Raw genomic sequence first — 17,912 nt, forward strand, 5'->3', positions numbered from 1 at the left:
CCCCATCAGACTATGCAAGACAAGGCAATACCCAGTTATAAACAGTCTAGTTATTTCCACCCATCACTTATTTTTCTGAGTACCAGTGTGCCTCGGTGGAGGTCTCTAAATGAGTCTTGTTTCTGAGTGATGTCCAATATACTAGTAATTCTTGCTCCCATGAATGTACTAAACTTAATTTATGGTCATATTTTTCTTTTTTAATACAAATGATGTGGAGGTTTAAAACTTCAGCTGCATCAGGCCAAAGCTATTCCTGACACCACACTGACATACACAGACCTCCAAAGGATCCCTCAGGTTTCCAGCCTCCCTTCAGCTCCCCTCTTGGTAGCACCTAATAAGCGGCCTGTCAAAGAAGAGATGAGGTGCAAGCTTCCTGTCTCCAGTAGAGTAAGCAAAGTCAAAAGTGGAAGGTAGAGGTTTGGGACTGCTGAGTGGCAAATTTAAAAACACACACACACATGCGTGCACACACACTTGCACAAACACACATGCACACAGACACATCTTTTGTGAGCTGTGCTTCTGTTTGTTAAACACAAAGAGTTGGCTCTGTGAAAAATTAACATCTCGTAAAACAGTGAGACATACAATACTGTTATGTTACCTTCATTGATGGACTCGCTACTCTCTGTGCCCTGAGATATAAGAGATAGCTGAGATTTTCTATCAGTGATCTTTGACATATACCATATTTCTTTTGCCAGAACACTAAAAATTAATACATGAGAAATTTCACTGGGATTGAATTTTTATTTTTCACCACTGTAACTTCACACCATTATTTCTTAGGTGGCCCTTTTCCAGGTGGAGCTGGAGGTGGCTTAGTTGGCCCAGGTGGCGGTGGTGGTTTCCCAGCTGACTTTTGTGATTTTTTGGACAAAACAAAAAGCACAAGTAGTAACAACAAGATGACAACAAAAATCACAATCAAAGTCGATTGTAGAGATTTTTGTTTGCCTTTCTTTTTAGAGATGATGAAGATGGTTCTATTAATCTTAGGAGGTGGGCCACTATCAACACTACCTCCAGTTCCTTTAAAGAAACAGGTGGGTGGAGCATACTCTGGGTCACAATGACAGTTAAATTTATTGTTACAGATGCCTCTCTCACTGCAGTTTCGAGGTGCACAAATAGAAAACCGAGGCATAGGAACACAACGTGAACTGATGCAAAATTTTCCTTCACCACACTCTGAACCATTTGACACTGCACCGATATCCTTGTCGACTCTTCCAAAATGGTAGTCAAGACTCCAGCACTGCTCAGGCTTCAAATGAATCCAAGAGAAGCTTTCATGGTCTTTCAAAAGAGGAATTTGTTTCACATTAGCACATTGAATTCTACCGCACAGAACATCTTCAGAACGACAGCCCTCATATTTCGCATTACGTCTAAAACAGTGACCAAAGCGGTCACCTTTGGAATTGAGTTCTTGGTAGCAACGCATATTGGCACTCGTGGCAGATGGACCAAATATTCTCTTACATTGGAAATTGTGATTATTACATGTCCCTTGAAAGCAGGAGCCCTTTCCCAGACAAGGATACCCATTAGCCACATACACATCTTCTGGACAGTCAGGGAATTTTCCATCACAAAACTCTGGCAGATCACACTCACTGATCTGTTCTCTACATTCTGTGCTACGATTTGCAATTCGACAGTCTTTGCAGCAAAGCCCCCCAGCACAGTTAGAACCATCAGACAGAGTACAGCTTGCTGTACAGCATGGATCACCTGCACATGCTTTTGCGGTACCGCAGTCGCAAGCCTCTCCCCGGTCACGCTGAGCATTCCCGCAGAACGCGATTCTGAACAGTCTCTGAGGTGCGTTATATATACAGGTTTTCAGAACCCAAGCAGCAAGCATAAATGAATCATAACTACAGTTGCTGAAAGCATTTGCAATTGGTGTTGAGCTCCTCATGATACAAGTGCCAGCACATTGACAAAATTCGTAGTCCTCATGAAACCCTGTAAGAATTCCAATCATACGAGCCACAATTGTTGAAAAGGTAAGCAGGTTATCAGTCGTGTGACACGCCGACCCACAACTCTGATGTGCTCCACACAGTCCCAAAAAATTTGCCTTTTGAGTAGTGGCAGTACAATAACGTTTTACAAAGATGTGAAATACAGCATCATGAACCACACGGTGATTATAGCTACCTGCCTTCCACTCACAAAATCTGTCATTCAGAAGACTTACACCTCTTGCCTCACGAACAAGGTTCTGATTCCATATGTCAATTGCCACAACTTGTACATCAGCACCCATTGTTTTATAATAAGAATCTACTATATTGGTACCTAATATTAGTTCTACTTCAACTGCTGTGGCATTCCTCCTCTTATAATTAAACCGTGCAGCGTCTATCACATAACCAACCTTATACCAAAATTGGTGGACATACCAATTTTTAATGGTGCTTTGCTTCAGAATGGAATGCTTAATCTCTTTAAGATTCATTTGCCATTCTTTTGCTGTGTCTTCTGTCACTTCATGTGGGGAGGGGTAATATTTATCATCCATGGGGTGCACTTTATATGCCAAATGTTCAAATGTGGTAGAAAGATTTTTGGGCTTGATTTCATAAAGTGAGTTGTTTATGTATAGCATTCCTTGCAAACCACCAAAACAGGTGCTAAGAGCAACCAGAGACTTGAGGTCCCCTTCAGCATACCCATGATAGTAGCAATCCCTTGGAATAAAAGGATGGTCCTCTTGGAGCATGCCCTGGTCTGTGTAGGTGACCAGAGAGATGTGTTTGGGCACTAACATCTTTTTGGCCTTCATATGGACAATGTGCCGCTGGCCTGCAAGGTGTAGGCTGTAGGAGACCCAGCCTGTATTCTTTGTGCCTCTTGAAGTGCCAGGTATCCTCAAAGGTATCACCACCTCAGGAGGATTGAAGTATTGGCAGTTGCCAGTCAGAGGCCACATAGACAGAATGGAAAATGCCCAAGTCCCGAGAAGTAAGAGAGTGAACTTCATATGTCCCAAAGTGTCATCCAGTGCTTTTCTAAAATAAAGGGTGAGAGCACACATGGCCCACTTTGGCTGTCTTCTCCCTTTGATTTAGTTTTATGTAGTCATGATACTTAGTGGTCTATCTTCTGGTCAAAACGATTCATCAGAACAGCAACTAAAAATGAAACAGAAATGAAGACAGAGACAGCAGTTTTAATATGAGCAGGTAGTTGTAGAGAGAAAAGAGATGGGGTTAGTTTTTGATTCAACCAATGCACAAATGTAACAAATTAAATTTTCTTTTGAGTATTTCTAAGAAAGACTGATACTGGTTTATAAAAGAAAGACTGATACTGGCTCAGGTTGATGACTATTGTACCTAGAAAAGATACATATACATATATATACATATATATATACACACATGTATATATATATACATGTATATGTGTATATATACATACATACATATTAATATTTCCATAGAAAATATTTAAAATAATAGTGCCATCAGTGAAACAAACATATGTTCTTTTCATGGAACTATCATGTTTTATATATAATGACTACAAAAAATGGTATTGACCTATTTCAAATAAGAAATTACCTAGGGAGATCAACTTGGAGAAATACATAAAAACTGTTCACATATATTACATTTTCTCATGGTCATTAATATGTTACTCCAGGCAATAGTAAATCCTTCCTGAAATTCTGGAAACTTGAAATTATCGAAAGATCACTAATAGTTCAAACACATACTGTTCTTTCTCAGGCACACCTTCACTCAGGGAGACAAAATATACGCATGGAATTGAAGTGGGTGGAACGATTGGAGGGGCTAGAGGAATATTATTCAATATAGTTGTCTTCCACGCATAGTTAAGAAACAAAATATTTTGAACTTCTCTGGGCAGACCAAATGGAAAGGAATTCAATCTTTCTAATACAACAAAATTTCTACTTTAGGAGATGGAAAAGAAATAAGTGAACACCAACAGGTGGGAAGCATATTTTGTTTCATGTAGATAGGATTTTTGATACAGTCCAATGGCATCAAAAGTTCAGGTTTGATTAGGCTAGATATAGGCTAAGTCCTGACAGAAACATTCACAGACAGTTTTCAATAAACATACATACTTGTACCTATATATTACGCAAATCTGTACAACTGGATCTCATATTTCACATGATACCCTGATTTTCATTATGCTAATGAGAATGTCCACAAGCTTCATCAGCACACTGAACTAAACAGATAATAGAGTGAGGGAAATTAAGAATTGTCGGCCTCGTTAAGGAAATATCAGATATCACAGTGGGTAACACAAAATGAATCACAGAAAACTCAACACTCACCTCTTCCAGACCCTGCACACATTACTCTTGTACTTATTCTAAGCTTTTGACTTCTTCCACTTAGCATCATTATGATGTCACTTCCTGCATGAAAAGCAACAATTTTTTCTTCCCTAGTCATCCTTCTTTCAAAAGAACTACTTGTTCCTACATACATATCAACAGCATTATATTGATCATTGGGAATCCTAGTACAGGAGATGCTTTTCATTCTCAAAATCCCCTTATGCCTACTGCATGGATGGTGGGTTATAATGAATTTGGATTACCAGTATCATTTCCACCTCAGTGTACCGTAACTTACTCTCTTCCTTATTCTTAACTCAATCCTCTCGAGTCATCCACTTAAACCAAAAAACGTGAGACTGACTTACAAATTCTTTCTTTGCTGATTATCATATCCATGTGCACAATCCATATATCACCCTGAACTGGGTTATATTTGACCATACAACTCATTTTTCAATGTCTTTGCCATCATGCTACAGCTAGGGCCTGAATTTTATTAGCAGCTTTGAGCCTGCTATAGTTTCTATCTTCATATCAACCACAGCTTGTATTCACATTTGACACTCACTTATTCATCAAGTTTAGGAAAGAATCGAGTGACTTGTCTTCCCTGATCACCTCCAGTTTCAAATCCCATCTTTATAGTGTGCTTTAGTCTATCTCACTGGTTTCATAATATGACTATGGACAGGAAAAAAAAATTGGGATCTTTGGACCGAATAATGTTGTGTAATAGTAAATACTAAAAGGCATGGATTCTTCCAATGATCTTCCTACTCAGAACATACACACTGGCTCTGTGTGTGTGTGTGTGTGTGTGTGTGTGTGTGTGTGTATGTGTGTGTGTGTAGCAAAGCCTGAATAAATATTTTTGCCTCTGTACTGTAGAACTACACAGTTGCATGACTAACCCAGAAATGAATAATTGGGTCTTATTATCTTCCTGGGTCCAGTCTCCTTGATGGATTATTTTACCAGGTATCTATAAGGAAAGATTTTTTTACTTCAGAACTCACATGTGAAACCTCAGTGCATATTGTTCTTCAGGTATATGTAATTTAAATTCTAGAATTAGCTGCCTAATGAGTATCTCTCAGTGGAATCGAACAAGTGGCAGGTTCTTGCTCACTGTGGCCCCACCATCGCCAACTATTTTGAGTTCTCGTGAATTTCAGTGTAAATAAATTGGATTTCCTTCAATATGCATGAGTGTTCCTCCAGTATGAATGAGTTTGATTTCCTTGCCCTTGTTTCTATGCCCTCTCCACACTATAGAATCGTTTCATTTCTCTATTTCTGCTCAGATTATCACCTTGGGCCTAATTATTTCCTCAGCATTAAACTATGCAATGGTATACTTGAAATATACCAAAGAAATGTTCAACCCAATTTATACCATATTCTATGAGAATCAGATATCTGTGTATAGTTTTTGGAGAGGTAACTAAGTAAGGAAGTATCTATTAACTGAACATAAAAAGGTTTACCTCCTATGGAGTACTGTTATCAGAAAGAATAGGCCAAAAGTGAAGCAGGAAGAGAAGACTAGAATTCAGTAATAGTGGGGGGAATCAATTTCATGGGTGAAATGACAACCTGACTAAAAGTGCTGCAGCACTAAACAAACTGCTCTGAGAAGCCATGGAAACAAGTGTAGTTATTCATTATTCTTCAAAGTTCTTTAGAACTGTGAACCAAAAGGCAGTATCATACATGTGGTGGTATGTCAGTCTGAACTTAGTTTTTCAGTCTGTTCCATTGATCCTCAGTTCCATTTTTCTGCCAGTACCATGCTGATTTTGACACAGTAGCTTTGTAGTATTATTTAAAATAAGGGATTGTGATGTCTCCTGCCTACCCTTTGTTGCCAAGGATTGCTTTTGCTACTCTAGGCCTCTTCTGGTTCCAGATGAATTTTAGGAAAGTTTTCTCTAGATTTGTGAGATATAGCAATGGTTTTTTAATTGGGAGTGCATTGAATGTGTACATCAGTTTTGGGAGTATGATAATTTTCATGGGTGAAATGAAAAACCAAACAATGTTGGTTTGTTCTATCCATGACCAAGGAATATCTTTCCAAAATCTAAAATTCTCTTTGATCTCTTCTTGCAAAGTACTGTAATTTTCACTGGATAGATCTCTTACTTCCTTTGTTATATTGATTCCTAAGTATTTCAGTTTTTTAGATTCTTTTCTGAAAGGTGTGGTTTCCCTAATTTTTTTCTCAGTTTTTTTGTTGTTTGTGTACAGGAGTGATATTGATTTTTTAGTGTTGACTTTGTATCCAACTATGTTGCTGAATTTGGCTATTAAAGCTATAAATCCTTTGCTGCAGTTTTTGGGTTCTTCTACATAGAGTATCATATCATCTGCCAATAATGGTAATTTTACTTCTTCCTTTCCTATCCTTATTCCTTTTGTTTCTCTTTCTTGTCTAATTGCTCTGGTTAATAATTCTCGACCTATATTGAATAGGAGTGGTGACAGTGGACATCCTTGTCTTGTTACTGATTTTAAAGCAAAAGCTTTCAGTTTTAAACCACTTAATATTATGTTGGCTTTGGGTTTGTCATAGATGGCTTTGATCAGATTGAGGTAAAGAGCATCTATTCCTATTTTCTGTACGGTTTTTACCTTGAGTGAGTGTTGGACCTTATTGAATGCTTTTTCTGCATCTATTGAGATGATCATGTGAGTTTTGCCTTTGGGTTCTACTGATATTGTGTATTACATTAATTGTTTCACATATATTGAACCATCCTTGCATTCCTGGGATAAATGCCACTTGGTCATGATGTTTAATCTTCTTGATGATTTGCTACATTCTGTTTGCTAGTATATTACTGAGAAGTTTTGCAGCTTTATTAATTAGTGGATTGGCCTGTAGTTCTCTTTTTTGGTTGAGTCTTTCTCTCTTTTTGGTATCAGGGTAATCCTTTCCTCTAAGAATGAGTTAGGGAGAGATCCTTCCCTTTAAAATTCATTGAAGTATTTGGGAAGCATTGGCTTTAAATTTTCTCTAAATTTCTTTTAGCTTTCAGCCTTGAATGCAACAGCATCTGGGCTTTTCTTTTTTGGTAAGTTTTTTATTACCTTTTCAATTTTGGTGGCTGATATGGAGTTATTCAGTATTTTTATGTCTACTTCATTCAGCTTTGGTAATTCATGTATTTAGTACTCACAAATTTCCTCTGCATTTTCCATCCTATGAGAGTAAAAATGATCTTCTAAATTTCTACAGGATCTGTAGTGATTTCATCCTTTTAGTTCCTTATTGCATAGATTTGAGTTTTTCTTTCCTTTTTAGATAAGGTTGGCTAGGGGTTCATCAATTTTTTTTATTCTTTCTAAGAACCAATTCTTCAAGTCATTAATTCTTTATGTTGTTTTCATAGTCTTCATTGCATTTATTTCTGCTCTGATCTTTATAATTTCTTGCCTTCTTTGGGCTTTGGGCTTGACTTGCTCTTATTTCTAGAAGCCTGAGGTGCAGCATAAGACTGTTTATTTGTGCCTGTTCGGTTTCCCCAATGTTGGAATTTAGTGCTATAAATTTCCCTCTGAGAAGGAGTTCCATTGCATCCCACAGGTTCCTGTAAGTTGTATCTGCATTTTCATTTGATTATAAAGATTGTTCAATTGCATCTGTGATACATTGGTTGTTCAGGATGGAGTTACTTAATTTCCATGTTTTTACTGAGTTCATTTTTTGTCTTTAATTTCCATTTGCAAGGTATTATGGCGCTGATAGTTTTCATGGTATAATTTCAATTCCTTTGCATTTACTTAAGCATGTTTTGCAGACTAGTATGTGGTTTTTTTTTTAGAGAATGTCCCACGTGCAGTTGAGTAGAATGTGTATTCTGATTTTGCTACGTGGAACATTCTGTAAATGTCCATTTGTTCACAAGTTTGATTTAGTTGTGTTATTGCTTTGCTGATTTTATCATCTAGTGGATCTATCTCTTTGTGACAAAGGGGTGTTAAATTCCCTGTAATGATTCTGTTACTGCTTACATGATCTTTCACTGTCTTTTTAAATTTGTTTTATATAGTTTGTTTGCTCCTGTATTTGGTGCATAGATATTCATGATTATTATCTCTTCCTCTTTCAGGTTTCCCCTAACAAGTATGTAGTGACAGTCTTTATCTCTTTTGATCATTCTTGATTTGAAGTTCACATTTTATCCCAACAGAATAGCTATGCTGCTATTTTCTGGGTTTCTGTCATATGGAATATTATTTTCCATCCACTGACTTTGAATTTATGAATTTCCTTTTCAGTTAAATGTGTTCCTTATATACAGCATATTGTTGGATTCTTTTTCTTAATCCACTCTGGAAGTCTGCTTCTTTTGATTGGTAAATTGAGACCATTTACATTAGTGGTTAGAGTTGACATGTATTGGCTTGTCAATGTTATGTTATTTTCCAGCTGTTGTTTTCTCCCATTTCCCTCCTATTAATTGATTACTTTGGTTTTGCTGCCTTTCTGTTCTTGCTCTTGGAATTGTGGTCATTTCTATCTCTTTCTAGAATAGCTATTTGTACTCTTTGTAAGGCTGCTTTGGTGCTCATGTATCTTTAGTTGTTCGTTATTCTGGACATGTTTTATTTCTCCATTAATTTTGAAGTCTAATTTTGCAAGGTACAACAACTTGTGTTGGAAGTTTTTTTCTTTCAGGACCTGAAATTCTTCAATTCAAGCTCTTCTTGATGGTTTGTGTTCAGAAGTCTGCTGTGATTCTAGTGGGCTTTCCTTTACATGTGGTATGTTTTATTTTTTTCTAAAAGATTGTAACATTCTGTTCTTTTGCTCAGTTTCTGGTATTTTGATTATTGTATGTCTGGGTGTAGATTTATTTTGGTAATGGCTAATTGTAGTTCTGTATGCCTCACTTAATTGTACATCAGATCCTTTTTCCATGCATGTGAAATTTTCTGCTATTACTTCTGCAAGTACAGTTTTTATCACATTTGTATTTATGCATGCTGTTTCATTGACACCTATTAAACTCACATTGTTTTTCTTTGCTTCATCTTATACCTGTAGAATTATTTCTTGATTCCTTGTTACTTCTACCAGGTCCCTTCTTTTACAGTCATTAGCTGCAGTGCTGTCTTCCAGATCTGAAAGTGTATCTCCAGCTTCGTTCAAGCTGTATTGCTAACATTTGATTTTCTAGATACATGTTTTAATCTGTTTCATGCATGCTGATTCTTTCCTATATTGTTCATTCAAGGTTTCCATCATTTTTCTCTGCTCCTCTCTTTTTTTATTTATGTCTTCTTTAGATGTGCTGGGCAATTCTTTCATTACTGTTGTCATTGCTATTTTTTAACCTGAGACATTATTTCTTATATGATGTCTTCTATGTCCTATTGAAGTAGTTTTTCTTTATTTCAGTTGCTATCATTTAAGAAATTTCAGATGTATGACTTCCAAGGTCTTCTGTGTCAATGTTTCCTGGACTTGTTCTGGGTGAGGTACAGGTCTCAGGTTGTATTTTGCTGCTTTGTTTTGTCATTTCCAAAGATGTGGAGGTTCTCTGGAGCTCAGCCTCACTCCCCTGATGGTTTGGGAGTGGTGGGCAAGGACCCCAAGGTGCTCAGCATGCCTCTTGCGATGGTGTTTTCTGGTGGGGTGCAGTTGCTGATGCCCCAGAAGCTTTCCCATGCTCAGTGATGAAGGGGTGGATGTGGCTTGAAAATGATTCCCAATTCTAACAGGGATTAGCTTTGCTCCAGCTCAAGGCTCCCTTGAAATGCAAGTGGGCATGGTCAATAAGGCTCCCAAAGCTGTCCCAGGGTCCAGCTCAGGTCCTATGCCTGTTTGTTTTTGTTCTGATATGTTGAAGGTCATTCAATATAATTTTTGTAATAAATCATTTCATAATTGCATTGTGATTAGGTCTCTTGTCCCAGATCTAATATCTTGCCATGCAAGACAACTGTATCAAGGAGAAATAGAACTCCATGTGCCTCCAGTTACTTTTGAGGCTGTGGGGTTTGAAATGCTGTGATGCCCCAGGGCAAGATTACAACAACTGATTACAACAACAACTTTATTCCTTGAGAACCAAGTAGTAATTTAAAAAATGTTTCTCCTTTGAGAAAAGACAGTCTGCTCATTAACCTGCCATCTTTCCCCACCATCTTCATCAACATAAGATGCTCAAGCCCAGCATGGTGACATTAAAAGTGTTCTTTCAGAAAATGAAAAAGTAGGATGCACTGGTAAAACTGAATTGTTAGCTGACTTGACTTAGGATCAACCTCTTAGGAATTGGTAAAGGATACTTCTGGGTGTGTTTGGGAGAGTCAGGAGGCATGACCTTTGTGTTCTCTCACTCCTTCCTCTTTGGCTCCATTCCCATGCTCTAATTTCTAGCCATCCTGAATAGGGCAGCTTTGTTTCAGTGAACCATTCCACTATGATTTCCTGCTTTGGAACAAGTTAGCCATAGCCTGATTCCTCTCAAACTGTGAACCAAATTATGTATCTTAATTTGCAGCCCTCTGATATTTGGTACAAATGACATACATAAAAACAAAACAAAACAAAACAAAACAAAAAAACCTAGTACAGCGAGTAATTTCAGCTAGAAGCTAATGAAAGCTGATCTCAGCAGATAAGATGATAGCATGCAGGTAACCAGAAGAAGAAAAGGTAGGGAAAACAGAGGGAAGAGGAGATACTGGTCAGTGGATATAAAATGTACATGTATGTACAAGGAATGATTTGCATAGTGGGCTGACTAGAGATTTTAATTTAATATTTATTGTAATTAATGAGAGAACTTTGAACTTTCTCACTAGGGAGAAATGATTAATATTTTAGCTAATAGATTTGGTACCTATAGTAATATGATCAGTACATACTGTATAACTATGTTAAAATATCCCATTATAATCCATAAAAATGGATGAATATTATGTCTTAATTTAAAAGAATAAAAATTTAAACTTTGACAATTTATTTGGGAGATACTGAACTATAATGATCAGCTTATACTGAGTTTTCCAGTTTGTAGTTTGATACTCATTTTGGTTTTCTGGCATTAGGGTTTTTTTTGAAAAGTTTTTCATATTCTAGAGCAATGTGTAGAGACATCATACATTATTAATTAAAACATTATTAAAATGAATCTAATATTCAACTGTATAAATTAATTCATTGTGCTTGTTAAATATACAAGGCAGGATTAATTGACTCTATTGTGACAAAAGATAAAAAATAAAAGACACCACCTGAAAAAATCTGAAAGTGAAACAGTAACAGCTCTTTTGGGGAAAAGCTAATGCAGCCTGTGCCATTTTCAGCTCTCAGTTGTTTGCAGACAGGTCAACAAGGTTTCCAAAGGTACTCTGTGCTGGTAATCTCCCTGTTGTTCACAACTGCCTAAGGAGACAGAGGAGAAAATGTTGGATGCTTTGCCTGTCATATCTGCTGTTGCCTGAAGAATTGTAAAGAAAGGATAGGGAAAGGAATGGTAAAGAAAGATAAAGCAAAAAGCAATAGGCTTTGCTGATAATAATTTTCAGTATACCTAGAATAGGGTGAGATAGGGCTGCAGAAAAGCACAGATACAATAACGTTTCAGTTTACACATAGCTAAGAGGATAGAGTTAACAGTGGAAAGAAATATAAGATGATGAATTGCATAGTTTTGCTTGAAAAAATGAATGAGCTGAATGATTTCTTTCTGACTTAACCATCCTAAAGATGTTGATCTTATCATTAAGGATAAATTTAGGATCTCAGAAATTATAATCAATTATTTACCATGAATTGAAACTTCAAAATATAATCGTGCAGAAATAAAAGTCATTCCCTTCCTTAATTGAAAAATCCATAAATTCATTCTAAATTTAATTATAAATATGCATATATATGTGTGTGTGTTGCATACATAAATAAATATTTCTGAATACTTATAGAAAAAGTTAAAAGTCAAGGAAAAATGTGTGGACTATGGCATTAAAAATTATAGAAACATTATTGAGGAAAATCAAGTTAAATGAATTTTTTTTAATTGTACCTCATAAAAAGAGAAAATTATTGAACACCAAACTATGGAAAAATAATAGCAGAAGTTTTCTCTCCTATGGGTAACCTTTGTTTAGCAAAGTGATTTAATATCAAAAAATTTACTTATTATATGTTAGTGATAGTTACCTATGCACAAATGGAAATAAGCATCAAGTTTATATAAAATAAAAATTTCATCTATAAGGAGAAATATCAGAAAAATATTTCTCTACAAATCAGATACTGTTTAAATCATAATACAAAATATACTTGCTTGATCATTATATGCTAGTCTGTAATAAATTTATAAGTAATGTCTCCTATGCCCTAAGATTTCACCTGCATACTGGAAATACAAAGAAAAATAGGACAGCATATTTGACCATAAGAAACAGAAGGTCTAAAGTTAAATACAAAGCACACTGGTATGTATTCAGAAACCTGTGTTAATGGTAATAATTTAGGTATTAGTGATGGAGAAAACACAAGGAATTTCTTTAATTTAGTTCTTTCTAGAAAAATATGAGCAAAATTAGAAATGGTGGATTTAGTATTTAATGAGAAACACTGAAAAACTTGGATCTCTTTTGTCTTTTGTTTATATTTTATGGTACTGGGCATTTAAACAGGGTCTACTCAGAAGAAGTTGGTGAATTAAATAATTATATAAATAAAGGGGAAAATGAGTACTGGTATTATAAAAAGTACATGTCCTTTGGGCATTAACAGCAGGAAATTCAGAGATTTACGAATGCTGGAACGCACCCTGAGAGAAGGAGGAGCAGTGTTTTGTGAGAGGAATCAGAAGACAACAACCAAGGGAAGGGGTATAAAACACCCAAAGGCCGTGTTGGGAACTTCATAGTTCAAGTAGGATTTGCACACTTTACAATCACCATGCAGGCTCACAGGGTGGCTTATGACTGAAATCCCAGCACTATGGGAGTCTGAGGCTGAAGAACCCAAATTCTAGTCCAGCCAGGACAAAGGAGCAACTTAGTGAAACTCTGTCTCAAAATCACAAATCAATAAAGGGCTGGAGATGTTGTATGGTGCGTCGGTCTGGCACTCAACTCATACTGCAAAAGTAACTATGAAAATAAGTAAATAATCACCTTTTAACTGCTGATATTTAACAATGATATTAAATACATGTTTTTACGGCCAAAATTATGAGAATGTAAGTTTCAACATATCATATTCCTCTGCAGAATGGAAAGTTTTTATTTTTAATATTACTTTACCAAAAAATTATTAAAAATATTTTTAACTCACTATACCATGAAGAAATAAATTTCTAAGACTGAGTGATTCAAATTAACTGTCTTTTCCTGGATTAAATTTATGTCATTTACCTCATATAGACAGAACTAAATCAATTCACTTCATCAAGATAAGAGACATGATTAAATCTATCAAGTCAGAAATATACCCCAAAGATGGGGCCTTATTATAAAATATACAGTTGGTGTTTCATGTTCATGGATTATACATACAGGAAATCCTCCTCACAGATATCAAAAATACACAGAAAGAGGCTAACAATATATCTCCGTGGTGTGGAATTTCCTTAACGTGTGCAGCACCTTGACTTACTCCATAATACTGGAAACAGGACAATATATTGAACACATACAAGCTAAGTTTTCTTGCCTCCATCCCTTGAGTTATGCTGTATCACAAATTCTCAACCTGTATTAGGTGTTATAGGTCCAGGTATGCCACACTGTGCAGCACTTTACTTTATTGTACTTCCCCCATATTAAATATTTTAAACAAATTGAAGGTTTTGTTGTATCCTACCTTGAAAAAAATTCTAGTAGTACTATTTATCTACCAAATTTTCTCATCTTATGGCTTTGTGTCACATTTTGGCAATTTTTATATTACCTCAACATTTTCCCATAATTTTTACATGTGTTATGGTGATCAATGATCAGGAATCTTTATAGGCAATATTTTAATTGTTTTAGGATTCCATAAACTGTGCCCATAGAGACAGTGAGTTTAATCAGTGAAAATATGTGTCTGACTGTTCCCTGAACTGCCATTTCTACATGTCTGTCCTCTCCTCTCCTCAGGCCTTCCTATGCTCCATACTTATATAGAAATCTGCACTGCAAGGATTTCTCAGTTTTCCACGTGAAAGGGATGTCCAGAGCAGAGAAAAGCCAAAATCTAGGCCTCTTGTGTCACAGTTAGTCAAGTTCGGAATGTTAAGGAAAATCTTGAAGGAAATGTAAAGGAATACTTCCATGAACACAAAAATAATGAAGTAAAACAAACAAGTGGTGCAAGATGTTTCAGGGGCCTGCATAGTTCAAACCATACACATTACCCTAAACCAAAGCTAAATCTACAGCAAGGCCTTTACACCTTTAGAATCTGTGGTGGCCAAGAGACTTAAGGAATATGTAGAAGAAGAGTTTGAAGCTAAGAAAGGTTTGTCCATGCAGGTTAAGGAAAAAAGCCATCTCCACAGTATAAAGTGGTGAGATGAGTTAACAAGTAGTGATGTAGAAGCTGCCAAGAGATCTAGCCAAGATCACTGATGAAGGTGGCCACAGAAAACCACACACATTCAGTAGAAATTAACTGTTCTTACTGTAGATTAGGAACATACCAGCTAAGACTTACCTATCTAAAAAGGAGAACTCAGTCCTTGCTTTAACACTTAAAAGGAAAGTGAATCACTGGTGAGGAAATAATGAAGCTAGTGAGGTGAAGTTAATGATGACTTATTTACTTTTTTTTTTTTTTTTTTTTTGTTTTTCTCCGGTACTGGGAACCGAACTCACGACCTTGCGCTTGCCCGGCAGGCGCTTTTGCCGCTGAGCTAAATCCCCAGCCCCTGATGACTTATTTATTATCCTGATTATCATAATGTTCTTGAGAATTATATGTGGTCTGACACTCTCAGTGAAAGACTAAGCCTGCATGACAGAAATCTGCTTTAATGAATATTATAATTTTCTCTATTAAAACCAATGTTGAAGGTCTGGGAATGTAGCTCAGCGGCACAGCACCTGCCTAGCAAGCATGAGGTTGTGAGTCCAATTCCAGGTATAGGGGGAAAACAAAACAAAACAAACAAACAAAGAAAACCAATGTTGAGACCTACTGATGCAAAAAAACAAGGTTTCTTTCAGAATACTACTGTCACCAACAGTGTACCTGATCATTCAAGAGACTAGAGGAAAATGTACAATGAAAACAATGCTATTTTCATGTCTACTAATACAATTTTCATTCTGTAGCTCATGCCTGAAGGAACAATATTGACTCTCAAGTCCTCTTATCAAAAAAACATATTGCATAAGGGTATAGTTGCCATATGCGGTGATTCCTCTGGTGGAGCTAGGCAACTTAAATTGAAAAACCTACAGGAAAGGTGCACCAATCTAAGGGTGATTAGGGAATCTTTGCTTCACCAAAAGAAGTCAAAAGAGTAACATTAACAGAAGTTGGAAAAAAGTTGATTCTAGTCTTGGATGAATTTGATGGGTTCAAGACATGAAGAAAACCTTTAAGAAACAAAGTCTTTCTGAATTAAATATGTACTTTTTGAAATCATGTTTTGCAAATTTATTAGGCTGCAATATAGTGTAAATCAAAATGTGCATGCACTAGTATACAAAAGAACATTATGTTTCTCAGTTTACTGCAATTTGTGTCTTATTATATTGGCCTAGAACTGAACCTACACTGTCTCTGATTTATACCTGTGATCTAAAAATAACTGAAAGGAGGATATGTTAGATTATACATAAACACTGAATTTCTTGCAAGGCCCTTGCACAGCTTCAGATTTTGCTGTCTGTGGAGTTCCTGTAACCAGTGGATACCAGGGTATCTTAGATACCAAGGACATGGTATTGACTGTATTCTAGTTCACTATTCTATTTAAATTCCATAAAATCATCACATTTTTATTTATATTAAGTAATTATTTTAATTTTAAAATAATTTAATTAAGGTTTGCAGTAACTTCATAGATTTCTTGATGATAATCAGGCAACTAAATCTCAGGATATTAGCCACTGCCTCTGTTGAATGAAATGGATGCTTTTATTGTAAATATTCTTCCTAGAGTTTCCAAAATGGATACTTTAAATTTTATCTGTGTTTTTCATGAGCTTGGTTTCAGGTATGTAGAATTTCCATGGATTCCAGTGCACCTCCTATGTATGCAGTTTAATTCTCAGGTTAACTACCAAATTTTGAAAACCTCACTGATTATTTCTATTTTTCCAAACGTGCAATATGGAGGTAATGCCCTTTCAAAGCTGTCTGAATAAAATAAGTTAAGTACTTTGAAGTTCTCTTCTGTATCCTGGTTATGTGTGCTTTTACAGGTTTGTGTTTCTTGTCTGTTTGATACTTTTTCATAAAGTTTTGCAATTGTTTCTCATAAATACCTGGTAATCAACACTTCTTTATTCAGATCAGTGGATCAAAATTTTATTATTTAGTATAGATAGGAAGTATAGGTCGAATTTCCTCTAGAGATGTGTGATGTATTTAATTATGTCTTCCACTTAGTGAGCTAGCTAAGTTTGAAATGTGAAAGTATGTGAATTCAGTCAAACTTCCACCTTTTATTTAGGTTACAAAAAAAAAAGAAAAAAAAAACCACAAAGCAGTAACACAGGCAAAGGAGAGGAATTGATTCTAAAATTTGAACAATTTAATATAACAAATCTAGTATTTTACTTTAACATGACTGGTATTTTCTGTTACATTTTTATTTATTTGAGGGTCCAGGTTATCATTTTCTGCCTTTTAAGTCTATTTTAACCATTTACATGTATACTAAAAGACTAAGTGTTCCCAAAATAAGTGTTTTACTTATTTAAGACCCGTTTTGTTTTGTTTTTCCAAAATGGAGCCAATAATACTATAGCTGATGCACTGTGCCCAGTTCTAAAGAGAGCAGATGGGCAGAGATTCCCAGAATTCCCAGGATTTCTATAATCTCTTAAACAATTAGAATCCACTCTTCATCTTGCGGTATGCACAGGCTCTGGCATCTTAGAAGGTAAAATAATTTCTATTGCCCTTTCCATGTTACATTTCGTGAACTCTGCCTACTGTTTTTTCTTCCTCAGTTTATCCACTAATAAAAGTCTATCTTCTGCTTTTCAGAAATGCACACATGTATCAGTTTTAATGGTGGCCAGTACCTACTCCTCTCGATATTATCTGTGCCTCATTACTTTAAAGTCAACGTAATTTGTTAAGACCAGGAAATTTAAAACACATTACAGAGCCTGTTCTCAATACAGAAAGCAATATAAGAATTTAGAACTCTAGAATATTATTTGAATTAATAGAATCTTCTAAAAATATTAGAAAGAATTAAAATTTGTCCTATATTTGTCTTTGATATTCCCTCTTTCATTATATGTGTTATCTGTTAATTTCTTTTTTAAATATATCTATATGGGGGCTGGGGATTTAGCTCAGCGGCAAAAGCGCCTGCCTGGCAAGCGCAAGGTCGTGAGTTCGGTTCCCGGTACTGGAGAAAAACCAAAA

At 35.9% G+C, this 17,912-nt stretch overlaps 1 protein-coding gene and 1 pseudogene across 1 annotated transcript; one reads left to right on the forward strand and one right to left on the reverse strand.

The window, feature by feature from the left end:
- The window catches only part of LOC102020074, a 180,501-nt pseudogene that overhangs the window by 53,676 nt on the left and 108,913 nt on the right, over positions 1-17,912 (forward strand).
- Positions 743-4,406, reverse strand: LOC102019760 (disintegrin and metalloproteinase domain-containing protein 20-like). The gene is made up of 2 exons (XM_005373527.1): positions 4,337-4,406; positions 743-3,152 (listed from the first exon to the last, which is right to left on the reverse strand). Exon 2 carries the CDS (start codon positions 3,053-3,055, stop codon positions 785-787), a length of 2,271 nt encoding a protein of 756 aa, XP_005373584.1. The 5' UTR covers positions 3,056-3,152; positions 4,337-4,406; the 3' UTR covers positions 743-784.

This window comes from Chinchilla lanigera, unplaced genomic scaffold, assembly GCF_000276665.1.
Source record: "Chinchilla lanigera isolate Chin_1 unplaced genomic scaffold, ChiLan1.0 scaffold00002, whole genome shotgun sequence".
Lineage (NCBI taxonomy): Eukaryota > Metazoa > Chordata > Mammalia > Rodentia > Chinchillidae > Chinchilla > Chinchilla lanigera.

What these genes read in the sequence shown, in the direction of transcription:
- LOC102019760 (XM_005373527.1), bottom strand. Translation starts at nt 3,055, where the DNA reads ATGTGTGCTCTCACCCTTTATTTTAGAAAAGCACTGGATGACACTTTG.